Source organism: Micromys minutus (assembly GCF_963924665.1).
Source record: "Micromys minutus genome assembly, chromosome: 11".
Classification (NCBI taxonomy): Eukaryota; Metazoa; Chordata; class Mammalia; order Rodentia; family Muridae; genus Micromys; species Micromys minutus.
Window position 1 is genome coordinate 51,489,064 of NC_137980.1, and position 18,613 is coordinate 51,507,676.

Here is an 18,613-nt window from a genome sequence, read left to right on the forward strand (position 1 = left end):
CCTGTCTCAAAAAAGAAAAGAAAAAAGAAAGATTGTTTCATTTATTTATTGAAGGGGTGTTCTTGTTCTTACCACACGCTAACCCCAAAATCCTGTTAGCTAAAAGTATTTAGGGAAAAGTGGCCTTCCAGGGCTTATAAGCTGTGCAATGTCAGGAAGATAAATGGATCTCTTCCTTGGTTCCGTTCCAAACTAAATAGATAAGCAAGAAAGATAGGAGCTCACTTGCTGTTTTGTTTGCAAGAAGCGATCCTGGTGAAGGCAGAGCGTAAAAGGAGAGAGGGTGGGGCAGGGGAGGGTGAACCCTCCTCTCCAGGTGAGCAGTAGATTGAACTGGAAACTTCTTCCTGGGGCACGTCCCAGAGTGGTTGACAGTTCGATAGCATGTGCCCAAGTGCTGCCTCCAGCCGTGTGGCCTAGCGCATAGTCTGTGTGGGTCTTTCTTCCACCCTTAATGGAGATGGCAGTGGTGCCCAGCCTCTTGTCCTAAGCGAAGGCCTTGTGAGAGTGAAGGAGCCGTCGCATGTGAGGCCCTTTAAACAGCACTGGAACTGGCTGTTTCTTCATTGTCTTGAATACAGAGCACCAAAAAGACTTCCTTATCAGACACAGCAGTCTGCTCAAGCAAGTTATTCTTTTTCCTTTGGATAAAATACCATTTAAAGTACATTTTTACTTTTTTTTTAAAGGGGGGGTGCTGGAGAGATGGCTCAAAGGTTAAGAGCATTGGCTGCTCTTGCAGAGGACCTGGGCTACAGTTACAGTAACGCCTGTTCCAGGGAATCTGACCTCCATAGGAACCAGGCACACACACAGACATACATTCAGGCAAAGCATTCATACAATAAAATAAGAAAGAAAACAAGAAGACTTTTGAGGGAGCCACTCGGAGCTCACAAGACCAGGTGCCAGCTCCACCTTAAGGACATCCAAAGCTTGCCCGACAGTCACTGTGCGTGGGAGTGATCTTATGAGCACACACATACACTTGTCCAGTTCAGCCTTCCCAGGATACTTCTACAGGATTCTATAAGCTATCGTCTGGGTGGCAAGTCTCTCGGAACCTCAGAAGAACACTGTACCAAAACTGAAGAGGCTAAAAGCAGGATCGTCACCTGAGCCCAGGATGGAGTTCTTGTATAAAACAGTGAGATTTTGTTACTCACAAACAAGTTGGGCCATGATCATTGGACTGGTCACCTGGGCTGACTGAGCCTTTGTTTCCTCAAATCTGCGTTGCAGAATGACCTCATGACCTCTTCCTCAGATTACCACTGGGCTGGTCACTTGGAAAAATTTAACTCCAAACAGTAAGCAGTAAGGGCACAGTGGTGAGAGAAACACCCTGTGGCCGATGGAAATGTCTGCCTTACTGTTTAGTCTGGGCCCAGATGGAGTCACCAGTTAAATTGTGTAACTCTTGCTTGGGGACAGTCCTACTTGTCTACCTGAAGAGGAAGGCTCTGCTGCTAGATGACACAGCTAGGCCCTCTTTGTATGACAAGGAGCCAGACGGTGGCTTCTCTGAGCAAATATGGCCATGCAGATGTCGTAGATCTGAGTGAGGACTACAGTGCGGAGGAGAGCTGAAGCTAATATCCTCAGCTTAGCCTTTAGGCCTCCATGTTGTTTTGGCCCCATCATCATCTGTGACCTTGACTTTCTTAGTTAAGAATAACCTGACTTGTTATCTGTTTTTTTCCCCCTGTTGGATCCTGTTTGTGTATTTGATGTGGCTAATTGTGATAGGGAACAAGTATCTTGTGGTTTTCCACTGTGCTCCGTCTGCCCATGTTTTAAAAAAAAAATTCATTAAAAAAGCCAAGTTGTGTCGTTAGCATTCTGAACTCATAAATATAGTCATGAGGCCCAGGGTTCAAATCGGAGCCTGCAAAGGTCTCTAGAAGCCTGTGTGTCCACATCTCACTAATAGTCATCAAGTCTGGTGGCCTGTCACAGGCAGAGTACAGAGGACCAGATGACCTGCACCTATAGACCTACAGTGAACCCATGACCGAAAAGGACGCTCAGGCTCCTAAAGCTGTACCCACATGCTGGGCTCCTCTCCCCTGGAGACGCCTGCTGGGCTCCAGCTAAATACACATCTTGCTCACATTACATCTTATCCAAGTAAGATTTTCCATTACCACAGCATAAAAGACATTAAGGGCACAGTGATTGCTAAGACCCTGCAGGACTAGTTGTCTACACATGGTGCTGCTGGGTTGGAAAGTTATCGGTGTGGTTGTGTGTGGTTGTGTCTGGTTGTTGCCTTTCATCTTTCTTCTCCCTTTGCTTTCCCTCGGTGAGATCTGATTATGTGCAGATTATGGCCTCACCCTGTCCCCTTCACTGGCTCATAACTTGATACTATTGGTCCTGCACTTTACAGCATAGGACTTTACATCATAGGCGTTCCCCTTTGAGGTAGGGTCTCATATAGCCCAAGCTAGCCTTGAACTCATTATGTAGCAGAGGCTAACTCTGAATCTCAAATACCCCTTCCTCTGTCTTCCGAGGGCTCAGATTACAGGCTTATGCCACCTCACCCCGCTGTACTTTCTCTTTCGTTCGTTCTTCTTTGTCTGTCCTGTCTCAGCTTCCATTGACTTGAGTTCCTTATTCACCCTTGACTGGACTGTTCAGCAGCCTCCTCTGTGATTTCTGCCTCTGCTCCTTTGCCCAATTCTGTCATCCACACTGCTGGAAAAGACACGTATCTATGAAGCATCTTGTCTTCATGTGGTATCCAGAGCCATTTACAGGCACTATAGATTGTCTGCCTTTCTGCTTCTGCCCACTCTGAGGTTTGAGTACACACACACACACACACACACACACACATCACGGCACACACCACAGCACACACGAGTGTCAGAGACAACTTGTGAGAATCAGTTCTTTCTTTCTACCATGTGGGTCCATAGGCTTGGTGGCAAGTGCTTTACCCTCTGAGCCATCTTACCAACCCCCTACTATAAATTGTTGTGGTGACAGTGGTTCTTACAACTCAGAAAGATGTGCTGGATGTGGAATCACAGGCCTTTAAAACCCTAGCCCTCAAGAAGGAGAGACAGGAAGCTCACTGGACTTGAGGTGAGCCTGGTCTCTTTTGCTCTGAAAACACTATGCTTGTTTTCCTCTCTGGATTTGCTTGCGCATACACCTTTTCTGTCTGAACAGGTCTGTGTCCATTCTGAAGTACAGTGTGAATGGTGTCTCTTCTCTGAAGCTCTCAAGCCCTCGTGCCATTGTCATAATTGACCTGGTGTTCTAAGTGTGTCCCGTTCTCTCTTGCACACCCTCTGTACATATACTTGCTGGGTCACACTGTAGGTCAACACTAATCTCCACAGTGGCTGCATCATCTGACATTCTTTTAGGATGTCCCAACTTACTTTCTTTTCATATTTTGGATTCTAGACATCCTTCCAGGGATGAATGGAATTGCTCCAGTAATCAGGCCTTGATTACTGGGGCGTAATGATTCCCAAAAAGCTTTTCAGTTCCCAGATGATGTATTTCACAGAGAACACCAAAAGCCTGGCCAAGACATGTATGCACTAGCGCCCACAGTGGGGTATGAGCGCTCTGAGCCCGGAAGAAGGAGGGAGCGCTGCTTGGGAAGATTTGCGTTATTCTCAGAGCCTTCCCTGTTGAAGAGCAGGGGGAGATGAAAGGTGCCTTCTCACACTCTTGAGAGTGGCAGGATATTCTCCTGTGGGAGCGACTGACTGTGAGGAGAGGTCTCCCCATTCAGAAACTTCACTCTGGACCTCAGGTTTCTGTAGAGATTCCTAGTGACTGAGGAGATGCCCTTGAGACTTGTTTCAGCAAAGCTGCTGGTTTGAGAGAGGTCTGGGGTTTCCTAAGCTGTGTGAAGACAGAAGCTGGGTCTCGTCATCTAGAATGGAGTTGTGTTTGCAGACCATGGGAACAGCTGCAGCTTGTGAGGACAGTGGGGGACACCTCCTCTAAAGGACAGTGGGGGACACCTCTCTAAAGGACAGTGGGGGACACCTCTCTAAAGGACAGTGGGGACACCTCCTCTAAAGGACAGTGGAGGACACTTTCTCTAAAGGACAGTGGGGGACACCTCCTATATAAGGACAGTGGGGGACACCTCCTATATAAGGACATACACAGTGAAACCTGTCTTTAAAAAAAAAAAGCCTAGAGAAACAGACAAATTTGATAAATTTGGTTTATGTGTCCATCTCTGAGGAGAGGCAGGGTTTTAGGATCTGCGGTGTTTCAACTTACTTTGAAAGCAAAGTCGATCCTTGACCTAAGGAATTGCAAAGGGAGGAGCAGAGAACATCATGGTTAGGATTAGAAGAAATGACTCTTTGGGTCTTTTGAGTTTGATGAGGAAAGCATCCCAGCCAATCTGTGAGAGGACTTCTGAGTGATTCTGCTGGCCACATACTAGTGAGTGTCCTTGCCAAATATCAGATTTAATTTTTGTAACTGCGTCGGTTCTACAGTGACGTTTCTCTGCTTTCTTCTATAAAATTCATTCTGAAGATGGCTCACAACCATCTGTAATGAGATCTGATGCCCTCTTCTGGTGTGTCCGAGGACAGCTACAGTGTACTTATATATAATAAGTAATAAATAAATCTTTGTTAGGAACTAGAGATCTCAACAGCAAAACTGGAATTTAAAACAATGGCGCTCAGATGGTGCTCTCTCAGAGTTCTCGGGATCAGTTGAGCTAATGCGCATAGCACCATTAGCTCACTTAGCAACTGACCGACAGCCACTTATGAGACCGGCACCTAGCTTCACATTGTTTTTAGCACCTGTAGACTTGGGGCGAAGGTATTTTGGAGGCTAGATCTTTGAAGATGATAAGGAACCAGCATCCCTTCTATTAGTCTAAATAGAAGGACTCCTGTTAATTTGGCTAAGAAACAAGGCCACATGCCTGGGGAAATGGCAGGGTTGACTGACCGAGGTCCAAATGAACATGGGGGTCACAAGGGAATGAGGTGGAGAAAAAAAAATGACCTAGGAAAATGGTGAAGCCCTTCCAGGGCTCACAGAGGTCAAAGCACGATCTATATCCCCCAGTCTGGTCCTCTGTAAGGCAGTCCGTAACATCCTTCAGGGCTGCCGCAGTGAGAGGGGACAGGCCGGTGACTGGCCTCAGATGAACTGGCATCTCTTTAAGGCCCATGTCCTTCCTTGAGAACACTCCCATTAATTAAATGTGTGCCTTGCGTGATCCCCTCTCGTTCTGCTCCCTCATGGCCGTCTCATTCATTAATCTGCTGATTAGTAACCCTGAACACTTGTATCCCCTGTTTTTTGCGTTCCCCTTTAATATACTATGCCATTCCCCCGGGACATAAACTCCAGGACCCGTCCCTGGCCTGTTGGTGTTTGTTTTCTTTGCCCCTTGTGCCTGCCTCTGCTATAACATTTGTAGTATGTGTTAAGTAATCCTTAAGGTAACATTTTTATTATGTCATAAAAAGTGCATGGCAAATATATTATAACTCATGGACTTTGTTTAAAAATGAACGGATAATTTATTGAGTGTGTTACATGAGCCTTGCCCCCTCCCCCAGCTCAGCAGAGACCTGCTGCTCATTTAGCCGAGCCTCCTATTGAGCGCTCCCGCCCTGTGACATGCTGCGAAAGCAGAGCCATGGTTGGCTAGAAGTGACATCATAGTTTATGTACTCAATAAAAATTTAATTAAGTCATTACAGGAATTGCAGTCATCATTTAACCCTCTGATTTCTTCTGTTTAGTTTATTATTAAACATTCAGTAATAGCAGTCATCGAATCCTGATGGCTTATAAAATATCTGCATGAATTTTAATAGCTTAAATAAATGGGAAAATATGAGTAACATATAAAGGTCTCCCTTCCCATGTGGTGGCTCAGTATGTATGGGTTTTTATAAAAAGCAAACAGCCCCATACCATCTTCTGCTGGGGGAGCTGTGTATTCAAGCTCCAGGCAGGACGATCTGGCACTGGAGACCCGGGACCCTGCACAAAGTGAGGGAGTGGAGTCGGATTGGGGTTCAGCACAGGGAAGCCCGGGCCACAAGGGCGCAGTGGGGTGAGTCCAGTAGCTCAGGAACACGCTCCCTCATCTGCTGCCTGGGGTCCTGCGTTGTAGTGACGGAGTGTGTCCTGACCTTCAGAAACGCACATTTTCAGGTCTAACCCAGCCTCTCTTAGCTGTGGCAGCCCTCTCTCAGGAGAGGTGATGAGGAGCACACTGGAAAAACACAAACCAAGCTTTGCAGAATATTTGGGGATCTTTGGAAATACCCTCAGGCGGTAGGATGGCATTTGCTGTTCTAACCCCGCTCTGATGGTAACTGGATGTCTCACCCCGGATCTGCCTCTTTCCGTCCCTCAGGGTCACTAGGCCAGGTGATCCCTGAGCCCCTCAGCGTGGGAGCCAGTTGGCATCATGCAGTCTGTACGCTAACTGCCATCTGAGTAGGTTCGGTAACTGTTTTCCTAGAAGTGGTGCCTTGCCTTAGTGTTGGACGCCCTGACGTATGTTTCTGGCTTTGGTCATCCCCCATCGTTAGGAGAGCAAGCAGCACATAAGTAAAAAGAACACAATGGGTATTCGGGGGCTGGATGACATCACGGCCTCCAATCTTAGAGCAGTGAGCTCCGGCTCTGGCTTCTCTGACCCCGTCACCACGGCACATTAGATGAAGCAGTAGAAAGAAATATAGTCATATTTATTTGTGGAATTACAGAAGCATGCAAGGTGTTCTTTCAGCTAAAAAACAACAGAAAATAACTTGTGGCGTAGGACAGGGCATGCCGTGAGTGGCCCTTGCTTTTGTTTGTGGTGCGGAATTCAAGACCTCACATAATACTGGCCAAGTATTCAGGCCTGAGCTCTCGCCCCAGCCCTGAGTGGCCACCTTGTAAGGACTCATTAGCAACACGCCTGCCGTAGCCCCTGTCCGGGGCCAGGTGTCCGGGTGCCAAAATGATTCAGTCCTGCTTCCTGTGACCCAAGCCTGAGTAGCTCACAGTCTGGTGGGAGAGACGGTATATAAGCAACCCCGACCATACTGTGTACCTAGGGGGAGAAACACACAGGGAACTCTGAGAGCACAAAGCAGCAGTGGTCCGTGTGGGTGGCTAGAAGGCAGGCAGGAAAGGTCGTGGCTTCCACTCCCAACTACCACCGATCTCATAGTTTCCAGCCACGAACTCCACCTTTCTTCTTTACTTTTTGAAAACTGTTCATGACTGTAAAGCTCTGGGCCTGGCTTCAGCTTTAGTTTTGTATAAACGAGCCAGGCCTTACTCAGAGCGCCTTGTGCTCCCAGAGTTCGATGCCGCTCACAAGACGTCCAGGGTATGTTGTTAACCTAGTGAATGACCGAAGGACCATAAACGTTCACGTGCTCTTGTGTGCAGGGCATTTGAAAGACAAAACAGAGAGGTCATCGGCCTGCTAAAGACCACATCCAAAAGATAGACTTGAATACAGGTTTTCTGAGTCTAAACCCAAATAAATCCTTTTGCCTCTTCTGATCTCCCAGACCAGTTTACGAACCGCAGGATAACAATCACTTGGTCTTTGACTTATTGTATTATGGTTTGAATGTAAAGTGACCTCCTGTAGGCTCGTGTGTTTGAACACTGGTTTCTAGGTGATGAATGTTAGGAAGGTTGTGGGAACTTTTAGAGGTGGGGCTGCCTGGAGAAAGTGCATCACAGGAGACTGGCTTTGAGGACTATATTGGATCCTCATCTCTGGTCCAAGTTTTCTGCTTAGCCATTCACGAAGGTGTGAATGAGCAACCTCACTCCTCTGCCGGATGCCGAAAGCCGTATCTTCCATTGCTCAGTGCACTGTGCCCTCAGAAATGTGAGCCAAAGTTAATCCTCCCTCCCATAGATGACTTCTTTAGGTATTTTATTCCAGAGATGGAAAAGTGACGATAATATAATCCAAAGTTAATTACCCTGGAAGTGCAGGGACCTGTGGAGTACAAGGGACATTGGCTTTGAATGGCTAATGAGCTCAGGCCACCAGTACCCAGGAACATCACCTCTGTTCCTCAGTCTCAGCCATTGGTGACTGTAGCACTTCTGCATCTGGGTTCTGGAGATCAGAGGAGGCCATAAGACACCTACCCTGCAGGGGTGTGGGGAGGAGTGTTAAGCAGGACTCTTAGTCTCCACCCTAGTGTCCGAAGGATGGTTGGCAGTTTCTTGAACCTGTCAGGCTAAGTAACACTTTGTAGCTCATGTTATACAGTGATGAGCTTTCTCCTGTATCCGAGAGAAGAGCAGCACATGGCCCCAGCCTCCGGTGGACTGCTACCTGCTGTCCAAGTTTTAACCCTTGACATTTGGTGAACTGCCGCAGACTGCAGGTGTTGATGAGTTTAATCTCAGTGTCCCCATCCTCCCGCAGCCTCTGAGGCTCCTTGTTCCTCAGCACCTCACAGATTTCCACTTTTCTTGTCTCTCACTGTAAGCACCTCTGAGCACCCTTGAGACATTCCCTACATTTAGGGGGGAATTGTTCCCACCTATTCACCTGTCTGTGGCCCCAAGTATCCCATCCCTCATCTCTGCACACCTTGTTTTCTGTCTCAGGAACCTCCTTTCTTCAGTCTCTGTCCTGTCAGACTCCTTTCTGCAAGTCCACTTTAGGATTTTTTTAAACCGTGTCTGTGTCTGTCTGTGTGTCTGTGTGTGTGTGTGTGTGTGTGTGTGTGTGTGTGTCTGTCTGTGTTTGTGTCTGTCTGTGTACATGAAGGACAGTGTCTGCAGAGGTCAGAGGTATCAACATCCTTAGAACAGGAGCTACGGGCAGCTGCAGGGGTGATGGGATCTGAACTTGTTCACTCTTGACTGCAAGGCTACTTGAGTGGACTTAAGTGTAGACTTTCTCGGGTCTCTCTCTAACATGATGCCGTTTGCACAGAAATTCATTTGTCCTTACACATTTGTAATGTGTGCGGTTGGGTAGTGGTAGCTTCGTTTCACTAAAATCTTTAAAGCCTGGTGTGGCGGGGTACATGTTTAGTCCCAACACCTGGGAGGCAGAGGCAGGCAGATCTCTGGATTCAGGCCAGCCTCATCTACAGAGAAGGTTCTGGGCAAGCCAGTGTTACATAGAGAGAGACCCTGTCTAAAAATAAGATAAAATAAAAATTTAATTGTGGGAGCTGGAGAGGTGGTTAATGTTGGCTCACAACTGCTTGTGACTCCAGTTCCAAGGGACCCAACTGTTCTGCCCTCTACGGGCACTACACACTCCACATACATACATACATACATGCACACATGCATACATACATGCACACATGCATATATACATGCATACCTACACATATACATAATAAAATAATTTAAATTATACTTATTTGTTCGTGTGTGTGTGTGTGTGTGTGTGTGTGTGTGTGTGTGTGTATGTGTCAGAGAACAGCTTATGGATGTCACTTCTCTCCTTCCATCGTGTGGGTCCTGGGGAGTGAGATGTCAGTTGTCAGATTGGGTAACAAGCCCCATTGCCTGCCAAACCATCTTGTTGTCCCTTTTGCTTGTTTTTGACTCATAGGCTTAGGTAGCTCAGGCTGAGCTCAAACTCATGGCCTTGAACTCCTGATCCTCTGACCCCTGGGTGCCAGCGGCAGCTCAAGTAGTTCTTAATTCCCGATTTCTTGTGCTAAGCTGTGTGCTCTTGAATCAGACAGGGTGCTGATGCTTCATGTTCACCAGCACTAACTCATACCGAGACGTGCAGCTGAGGGTCCATTAAAATTAATGTAGTTTGAATCAATCCGAAAGATGCGGCAGCTTCATTGTGGGGAATCCCAGCAGCCAAGAGCATTGGAAATGGACTGTGTTCCCGTCTGTGTCAACAGCCCACGACAGCTAAATGACATCATGCTTTTCCTTACTTTCATTCTTTTGTTTCTGTAGGTTAATTCCTATATCCTGAAGAAGAACATGGCCCTCATGACAAACAATTTCTATGCAGCAATCTTGGGATACGATGAGGTAAGATTATTGGCCAAGCCTTAGGCTGCGTGGCCTCCGCTGCAAAGGCCTGCCAGCCTTCTTCCTCCCACTCCTCTTCCTTCCCTTAGAAAGAATTGTTTTAACTTATGTGGATGTGTCTGTGTGAGTGTCTGCCACATGTGTGTGAGGCTGCATGTCAGTGCCTGTCAGGGCAGGGATCCCCTGAAGCCACTGCAGTTGTGAGCTACATGGGTACGAGGAACCAAAGTGGTACACAGCCATACTGAGCCCCAGCAAAGGCTGTGTGTGTGTGTGTGTTGAGCCTTTGAGGACCATATTCTCTACTTACTGTTACTGCTCAGTGTTAATTTCTTCACTTTTCATCGCATGCTGGGGGAAATGCACATTATAGAAATTGGTCTACGTTCAGTTAGTTAGCATTGAGTGCCTGGTGGGTGCTGGATGGGACCCAAAGGTGAATGAGACACTACCACAACCCCAGCTCCTCCCAGAGAAAGCAAGACACTCGTATGTAAACAACATGGTCTGTGGGACAAGTGTATAGTGTTATAGTCTTCATTTTAAAGCAGCACATAACTCACGTATGTGTATGAACTTTTTGCCTACATGTATGTGTGCCTCATGACACCAGATGCCTGTGGGAATCAGGAGGGCCAGTGGACCCCTGTAACTGGCCTGATTTTGAGCATTCCTGTGGAAGGTGGGAATTGAATTCAGGTCCTCTGCAAGAGCTACTAATGCTCTGAACCCCTGAGCTGTCCCCTCAGCCCCCCAATGCTTATCTTACTTTTTCCCAGACAGGGTCTCTCTGGGTAGCCCTGACTGTCCGGAAGTTACTCTGTAGACCAGGCTGGCCTTGAACTCAGAGATCCACCTACCTCTGCTTCTGCCTCCCAGGTGCTGATATTACTGGCTTAGTGGCATGCACCACCACGTTTAGCTCCATTATATTCCTTTTTAAAGTTCACAAAACTATGTGTGTTCCTACTTGAAGCACAAAGACCCATTCTCTCTCCAGCCCCAAGGAGAGGTCATCATAGTGCGTGACCTCCTTCCGGGTGTTATCTGGGCACACACAGCAGTTTCTCACCTTTATGTAAATGAGTTACACCTTCACACTTTTCTTCAGAGTACTTTATGCACGGAGCTTTGTGTGTTGGTATCACAATCTCAAACTCTATGCCATTAAATGCCAATTTGCTCCTCCTCCTCCTCCTGCTCCTCCTCCTCCTCCTCCTTGTTCTCTCAGCCTCCGGAAATCAGTTTTATGTTACTCTGTGAATGTGACTAGGACCTCGTGTGAGTAGAACCTTAGTGCTTGCTTCTTCTGTTACTGGCTTATTTCACTTAGCAGGGTGTCTCCAGGTTCATCCATGGACACCTCAAGGGTCTCAACTTAAATACCAATTGATGTTACAAATGTGTTCTTAACAAAATAAAACAGAGGCGTTCATATTACATTATAATCCTTGTTTCTGCGACTGGTTACGCGGCCTTAGCTGGTATTTATAACTACCTTCCTCTACTACCCATTCTGTATCTTCTCCACCCTCTGCAAGTATCTCAGCAGGTCTTGGCTCTTTTCCTGGAGGAGTGACCCATACCTTTATTCCTGATGGCTCTGTGTCCTCTGTCATCCTGCTTGGATCAGGCCGCTGTAGTTTCCCATTGACTTTAATCACAGGACACACTGTAGTACTAAGAGACGCCCTAAGGGATCTCCTGCACTCCAGACATAATCCTTCCTACCTCCATTGTGGAGAGGCAATCCAATTTCTCCACAGTAATCTGGATCTATCACCCCTCCTAACACTGTTATTCTTTTCTTAGCCTGTTGGTTTAACAGCATTAGAAGCTCAAAATGACCAGGGGGAAGTCTGAGTTTCCAGCTCAATGAAATGTTTGTTGTGGCTCCTGGTAGGAGCACTCCCCACTCTGGAACTAAAACTTCTAGGCCAGCAGAAACTAGAGCTGTGGGGACAGATAGCAAAAATTTTCCTAGAGGGTCACTAGGAGTGATAGTGATTCCTGGACCCATGGATCCTGGCTATGGGAGAAACTGTACCATATATCGGACACTGATTCAAAGCATATACTGCCTTCTGAAGAACTCTGCCCTGGCCCTCCATGCTGCTGCCACCTAATTGACACTGTAACTGAGTCTTCAAAAGGCCATTCCATCTTTCTGTCAGACCAGCCGCCTGAGGATGATGGGGAGCATGGTCGGATCAGTGGATTCCATGATCGTGGGCCCAGTCACACTTCTCTGGCTGTGAAATGCGTTCCTTGGTGTCTCAGTCGGGTTTCTATTCCTGCACAAACATCATGACCAAGAAGCAAGTTGGGGAGGAAAGGGTTTATTCATCTTACACTGTTCACATTGCTGTTCATTACCAAAGAAGTCAGGACTGGAACTCAAGCAGGTCAGGAAGAAGAAGCTGATGCAGAGGCCATGGAGGGATGTTACTAACAGGCTTGCTTTCCCTGGATTGCTCAGCCTGCTTTCTTCTAGAACCCAGGTCTACCAGCCCAGGGATGGCACCACCCACAAGGGGCTGGGCCCTCTTGATCACTAGTTGAGAAAATGCCTTCCAGCTGGATCTCATGGAGGCATTTCCTCAACCGAGGCTCCTTTCTCTGTGATAACTCCAGCTTGTGTCAAGTTGATACAAAACCAGCCAGGACACTTGGTCAGAAGCAATACTGTATGGAATACCATTAAGATGGATAAGGCATTCTGTAAGTCCATGGATGGTAGTTTTGGCAGAAGCATTACATGCAGGAAAGTCAAATCTATAACCAGAATAAGCATCTACTCCAGTAAGAACAAAACATTGTCCACAGGAGGAAGTGGTCCAATGTAGTCAACCTGCCACCAGGTTGCTGGCTGGTCACCTTGAGGAATGGTGTCATATCTGAGGCTCAGTGTTGGTCTCTGCTGTTGGCAGATCTGACATTCAGCAGCAGCTGTAGCCAGGTCAGCCATGGTGAGTGGAAGTCTGTGTTGTTGAGCCCAAGCATAACCTCCATTTCGGCCACCATGGCCACTTTGTTCATGTGCCCATTGAGCAATGACAGGGATGACTGAGGAAAGAGGCTGTCTGTCCACAAAATGGGTCATCTTATCCACTTGATTATTGAACTCCTCCTCGGCTGAAGTCACCTTTTGGTGACCATTTACATGGGACACAAATATCTTCACATCCTTTGCCCATTTGGAGAGATCTATCCACATACTTTTCCCCAGATGTCTTTTCTTTTTGTTTGGTTTTTTTTTTTTTTTTTTGTTTTTTTTTTGTTTTTAACCAATTTTCCAATCATGATCTTTCCAAGTCCCTGATCATCCAGCCAATCCATTGGCTACAGCCCATGAGTCAGTGAACAATCAGTCATATATCTATCTATTTCTTCTTCCAAACAAAATGTAATACTGCACATACTGCCCAAAGTTCTGCCCACTGTGAAGATTTTCCTTCACCTTATCTTTCAGCGTTGTCCCAGAAAGGGGTTGTAATGCTGCCACTGTCCACTTCCGGGTGCATGACGTGCAGAGCCATCAGTAAACCAGGTCCTAGTCTTCTCTTCTTCAGTCAGCCAATCGTAAGAAAGACCCCATGAGGCGCATGCTTGGCAGCAGATGGCATTGTAACAGGAGTAACTTGCTTCATGTAATTTGCTTGTTCCTTCAGGACCTGCCCAGGCCAGATCTCGTATATACCACTTCCATTTGATAATAGACTGCTGCTATGCATGTCCTACTTTATGACTCGAAGGGTCTGATAGCACCCAGCTCATGATGGGCAGTTCAGGTCCCATGGTAACTTGGTGTCCTATTGTCAAACTTTCAGTTTCCACTAAGGCCCAACAGCAGGCCAAGAACTGTTTTTCAAATGAAGAATAGTTGTCTGTAGATGATGGTAGAGCTTCGCTCCAAAATCCCAAAGGTCTCTTCTGTGACTCACCTACAGGGCCCTGCCAGAGGCTGCAGACAGCATCTCTGTCTGTCACAGACACCTCAAGTACCATTGGGTCTGCTGGATCTTATGGTGCAAGGGGTAGAGCAGCCTGCACAGTATACAGCAATATAATGCAAGCGCCGCCCTCCTGGGAAAGGGTCCCCAACCTTCCCCAGGTTCAGCTCACTCGACTTGCCCTGGATGCTTACAGCATGTACCAGCAGTGACAGTCTGTCACCTGGTTTGGTGTGGCTTTTCTCTGGGAAGTAACAGGGCCCAGTGTGTGTGTCCCTGGTGTCTGACACGTCTTGGCATGCCATGAGGAGGGGAAGAAACCTTCGGGGCAGGGCTAGGGTGGAGCTCAGTTGGTTACTTGCTCAGAACTCACAAAGCCTCAGGTTTGATTCCCTGAACCATAGTGGCAGATGCCTATAATCTCCGGCTGGAATGTTATATCATCAATTTATTCATGTAAGGGATTGAACACAGGGCTTTATGTATGTTAGGTAAGCGTTCTGCCAAATTAGCTATGTCTCTAGTTCATTTCAGGCTTTTTCTCCCTTCTCCTTTTTCATTATTTGAGAATTCATGCATGTATATAATGTGTTTTGATTAAAATCCATCTCCCATTCCCTCTCCTACAATTTCCTCTTGCTTCTGTTATCGGTTCAGCATATCCCCCATTCCCCCCTCTACCCTCACTCCACCCCACTTTTCCCTTTCAACTTTCTGTCTTTTTGTTTTGTTTTCCCACTGAGTTTATGTGTTGTCTGTGTGTGCGGTTTTAGTCCCATCTGCTGGGGCATGGGGAGCCTCATGTTCTGCACCCAGGAGATGCTTGAAATCTAACCCCTAAGTGTCCAGTGAAGGCTTTGATCTGGTGAGAGCCGCCTGGTGCTTCAGCCAGCACCCAGGTGACAAGAGCAGGAAAAGCTTGGAAAACAGACTGATGACCTGGAATATGGTCTAGAAATGTCAGTCTGAGGAACCCATCACCCACATGTTCTGACTTAACTGCTGTAGGTGGACAAACATGCGGAACACTCCACAATCACAAGGGTCTAGACCTGCTCAGGACAAGCTACGTGCCACTGTTTTGATTTCATTAAATAAAGGAATCTGTCCACATCCTCATCTTGTTGGTTCCATGGATTCTCAACAGCCATGTACCGGGGGCCCCGGTGGTAGACAGTACTGTTCTGCAGCGAGCCCTTTCCATGTGGCTCATTTGTTCCCTCCTGTCAGGCCTTCTGTGACCTATTGTGCTGTCTCTCATTGCCTGTCCTTCCTGGGTCTGTTTGGTCTCAATGCCCTGAAGACGCTATTGAGCCTGATGAACCCTCCCCTGAACGTCAGTTTGTTGCCTTGAAGGACTCTCTGTTTTATGGCTGTCCTTTCTTGGTTAGAGTGTCCTGAAGCTCTCCTGTACTCCCATTCCTTTAATGATTGATTGATTGATTGTATAGCTCCCTGCATGTATATTGTGTACCATGTGCGTGCCTGGTGACAGTGGAGGCTGGGAGAGGGCATCAGATCCCCTGGAACTAGAGTTGCAGATGACCATGAGGCACCATGTGGTTGTTGGGATTTGAACTCAGGACCTCTGGAAGAGCAGTCAGTGCTCTTAACCCCTGAGCCATCCCTCCAGCCCGATCCTCCCTAGTCTTAAAGGCCAATTTTTTGCACAGACTTTCCTAAGCTCTCTGGATCCCTCGCGGTGCGCTCTGCATTTCACTGTCCGTCCATGCAACAGAGGGTTGGTGTTCATCATGTGCAGTAGATGAGGAATATGTTGGTGAATCAAACAAACGTGGCTTGGTCTCTTTCCCACTGAAGTTACTAAGACAGGTGGTACGAAAGGAACTACTAAGGGAGCAGATAAATGCGCAGCACTAACAGAGGGCACTGGTGGGTAGTAACAGTGGAAGATACAGTGTGGTGGGGGAGCTCTCCAAGGACTCGTTCTCAAGTACAGGCTGAGGATGAGGGGCAGATGCAGCTGTGGATGGATCGCGGTCTCACCAAGTGACTTAGCATCTGCTCACTGCCCAAGGCTTTGCTCTGTGCTATGGTGTCTCTTCTGGATTGCAAGCCCCCTGAGGGCTGAGTGTAGCTGCTTTGATTCTGTGCCCTTAGCACTGTGCTAACCACATAGTGGTAGTTGCCAGGACAGTGCCATAGCTTCCTCTCCGTTACTCTAGACCTAGACACCCTCATTTCCAAAAGAACGTCTTTTATGCCATGAGGCAAGCAGTGGGTGCCCTGTTAGATTGTGGGAAGTTGCCCTGCACCCTGATGCTTGGCTCCTGAGTATCTCTCTCCTCTTCTGCTTCCGTACTCTAAGATTTGCAGACCTGATGCTTCTCCCGCACGTTCTCACGGAGTTCCCAGCAGTCTGATGGACAGAAGGCTGCGTCTGGGTTTGGTGCTGTCCGCCATTTCCAGCACACTGGTGCTGTGTGCCAGCACTGTGTAATGGCGAGGCAGGCACCATTCCTGACCTCGGCCGTGCAGGGACAGTCCCCTCTCAACGCCAGTTACCTTGCTAGCCACTGAGTCTCAGAGCTTCTCTGTCAAGAGGGGGCAATCATACCTGCGCTGTGTACCGCTGGTAGTCATTAGAAACCTAGTAGTCTGGATCAAGTTGTTAGCAGGGCTAACACCTCCTGAGTCCCCCTCTTCTAACTTCTCAGGAGCCCTGTGTATGGATTTGCCCTGTCCCAGCCTGCTCCAGGGATCCCTGATTACAGCAAGCTTGGCTCCTGCTTCTCTTTTTCTGGGCTCTGCTCATTCTCCAAGCCCCTGTGACACGCCTACCCACTCCTTCCAGTATCACAGACATGGGTCTCAGCCAACAGCATCCAGCCTGTGCCCAGGGCACTTCACACACAGGCGGGCTGTTGTGTTCGCAAATAGCTTGCAGGAAGATGATGTGCCCAAGCTTGTCCTTGGCCCTGTTACCATCTGCTAGAGGTGGATTTCCTGGACTCAGCCATCACACCAGGATGCTCTCCAGCTGTGGAACTGTGGGGGCTATTTAACGGAGGGCATCTTGAGCAGGTCTTCCCCCCTATTTGTTAAACTCCCCACACTGGAGGTTGAACTTTTTGAGGCCCCTGAGGCTGGACCGCTGTATAACTTGAACTAAATGCCCCTGAGTCTCTACTACGTAAAGACCTTGCATGGACATTGTGTCTTAGTGTTTACAACTCTGTGGGGTAGCAATGATCAGGCTTGGCTAGCTCATGAGAAACTAAGGCTCCAGCGGGGGTAAGGGCTTTTCAAAGGTCACGCCACCATCAAGTGATTGAGCTGGCACTGAACTTAATCTAGCTCCCAGGTCCTACTGCTGCCTCGGCTGCTAACCAAAGTGTGCTCTTATGGATTGTACCCAACATGTTTCACTTTGTAAAATGGCTTTGCAGCCTGGCACAGTATAGGCAGTGGGTCAGGAGTTCAAGGCCTCCCTTGGCTACATAGAGAGTTTGAGGACAGCCTTGGGTGACCCTGTTACAAAAATCAAAAAGCTGAGGCTGGAGAGCTGGCTCAGTAGTTAAGAGCACTGACTGCTCTTCCTGAGGTCCTGAGTTCAAATCCCAGCAACACATGGTGGCTCACAACCATCTGTAATAGGATCTGATGCCCTCTACTGGTGTGAGACAGCTACAGTGTACTTAAATATAATAAATAAATAAATTGGAAGAAAGAAAAAAAGAAAGAAAGAAAGAAAGAAAGAAAGAAAGAAAGAAAGAAAGAAAGAAAGAAAGAAATTAATTTACCACGAAGCCTATGGGCCAAGCTGGATACCAGGGACCCACATGGTGAAAGGGGAGAACCAACCCTTGCTGGTTTTCTTCTGACCGTCACGTGCACCCTGTGGCGTGTGCACACCCAAACCCGCATGTGTGCAAAATCAGCAAGTGGAATTATTTTTAAAACCCGTTACTTTTTTTTTTTGTGTGTGTGGTGGAACTAGGAATTGAATCCAGGGCTTTGAAGGTCCGGAGCAAGTGCTCCACTGAGCCACACCTCCAGGGCACATTACCTCATCTTTGTAATCTGAGGATGGTATAGTTGAGCAAATGTTTGCTTTTACCTCCGCTGCTCCGGTTCTGGGGTTAGAGGCATGTGCCACCACACCCATTTTAGAGCAAATGTTTTTATTGCTTTGAGTACCCAAGAAGCCTGAGACTGGGGTTTAGCTGTTCCCATCCAACCTGACTGGGCAGACTCAGACTCAGTTCAGTTTTCTGAGAGCAAGGCAGCACCTCAGTTCCATGGCCTGCCTCGAACAAAGGCAGAAAACACTTCTGGAGTCTTGCCTTTAACTGCCTTCATCCTCCCTGCACTTAGGTCTGAGCTGGAAAATGTCTACCATTGTCTCTTTAATATCTGGGCTTCCAAATGTCTTCCCAGAGCCAGGTGAGGCAGTATCAGGCACACAGACAGGCTCTGAGCAGCCCCCTGGAACCCATGGCAGCCCTACTAACAACCTGTTCCTCTCCCCAGGGAGACTCTGGGCCAGTCATGGCCACATGGGTAACAGTGAAGGCAAAGGTACCCAGTCCCCTTTCCCGAAGAGCTAGCCACCTTGGGCAGAGCAAGTGTGAGCAGCCACGTCCATCCCGGTGCCCAGGCAAACAGAATAGCCATGCTGC

The 18,613-nt window shown here is 47.8% G+C and overlaps 1 protein-coding gene across 2 annotated transcripts in view; it reads left to right on the plus strand.

Annotated features, from left to right (window-relative positions):
- Positions 1 to 18,613, plus strand: part of UQCC1 (ubiquinol-cytochrome c reductase complex assembly factor 1) — a gene marked incomplete at its 5' end in the record, with an annotated part of 89,027 nt that overhangs the window by 65,348 nt on the left and 5,066 nt on the right. For both annotated transcript variants that reach the window (XM_080924781.1, XM_080924780.1), the window contains one exon: positions 9,940 to 10,017. In XM_080924781.1, coding sequence (XP_080780907.1) covers positions 9,940 to 10,017 — 78 coding nt within the window. The remainder of the gene's footprint in view (positions 1 to 9,939; positions 10,018 to 18,613) is intronic.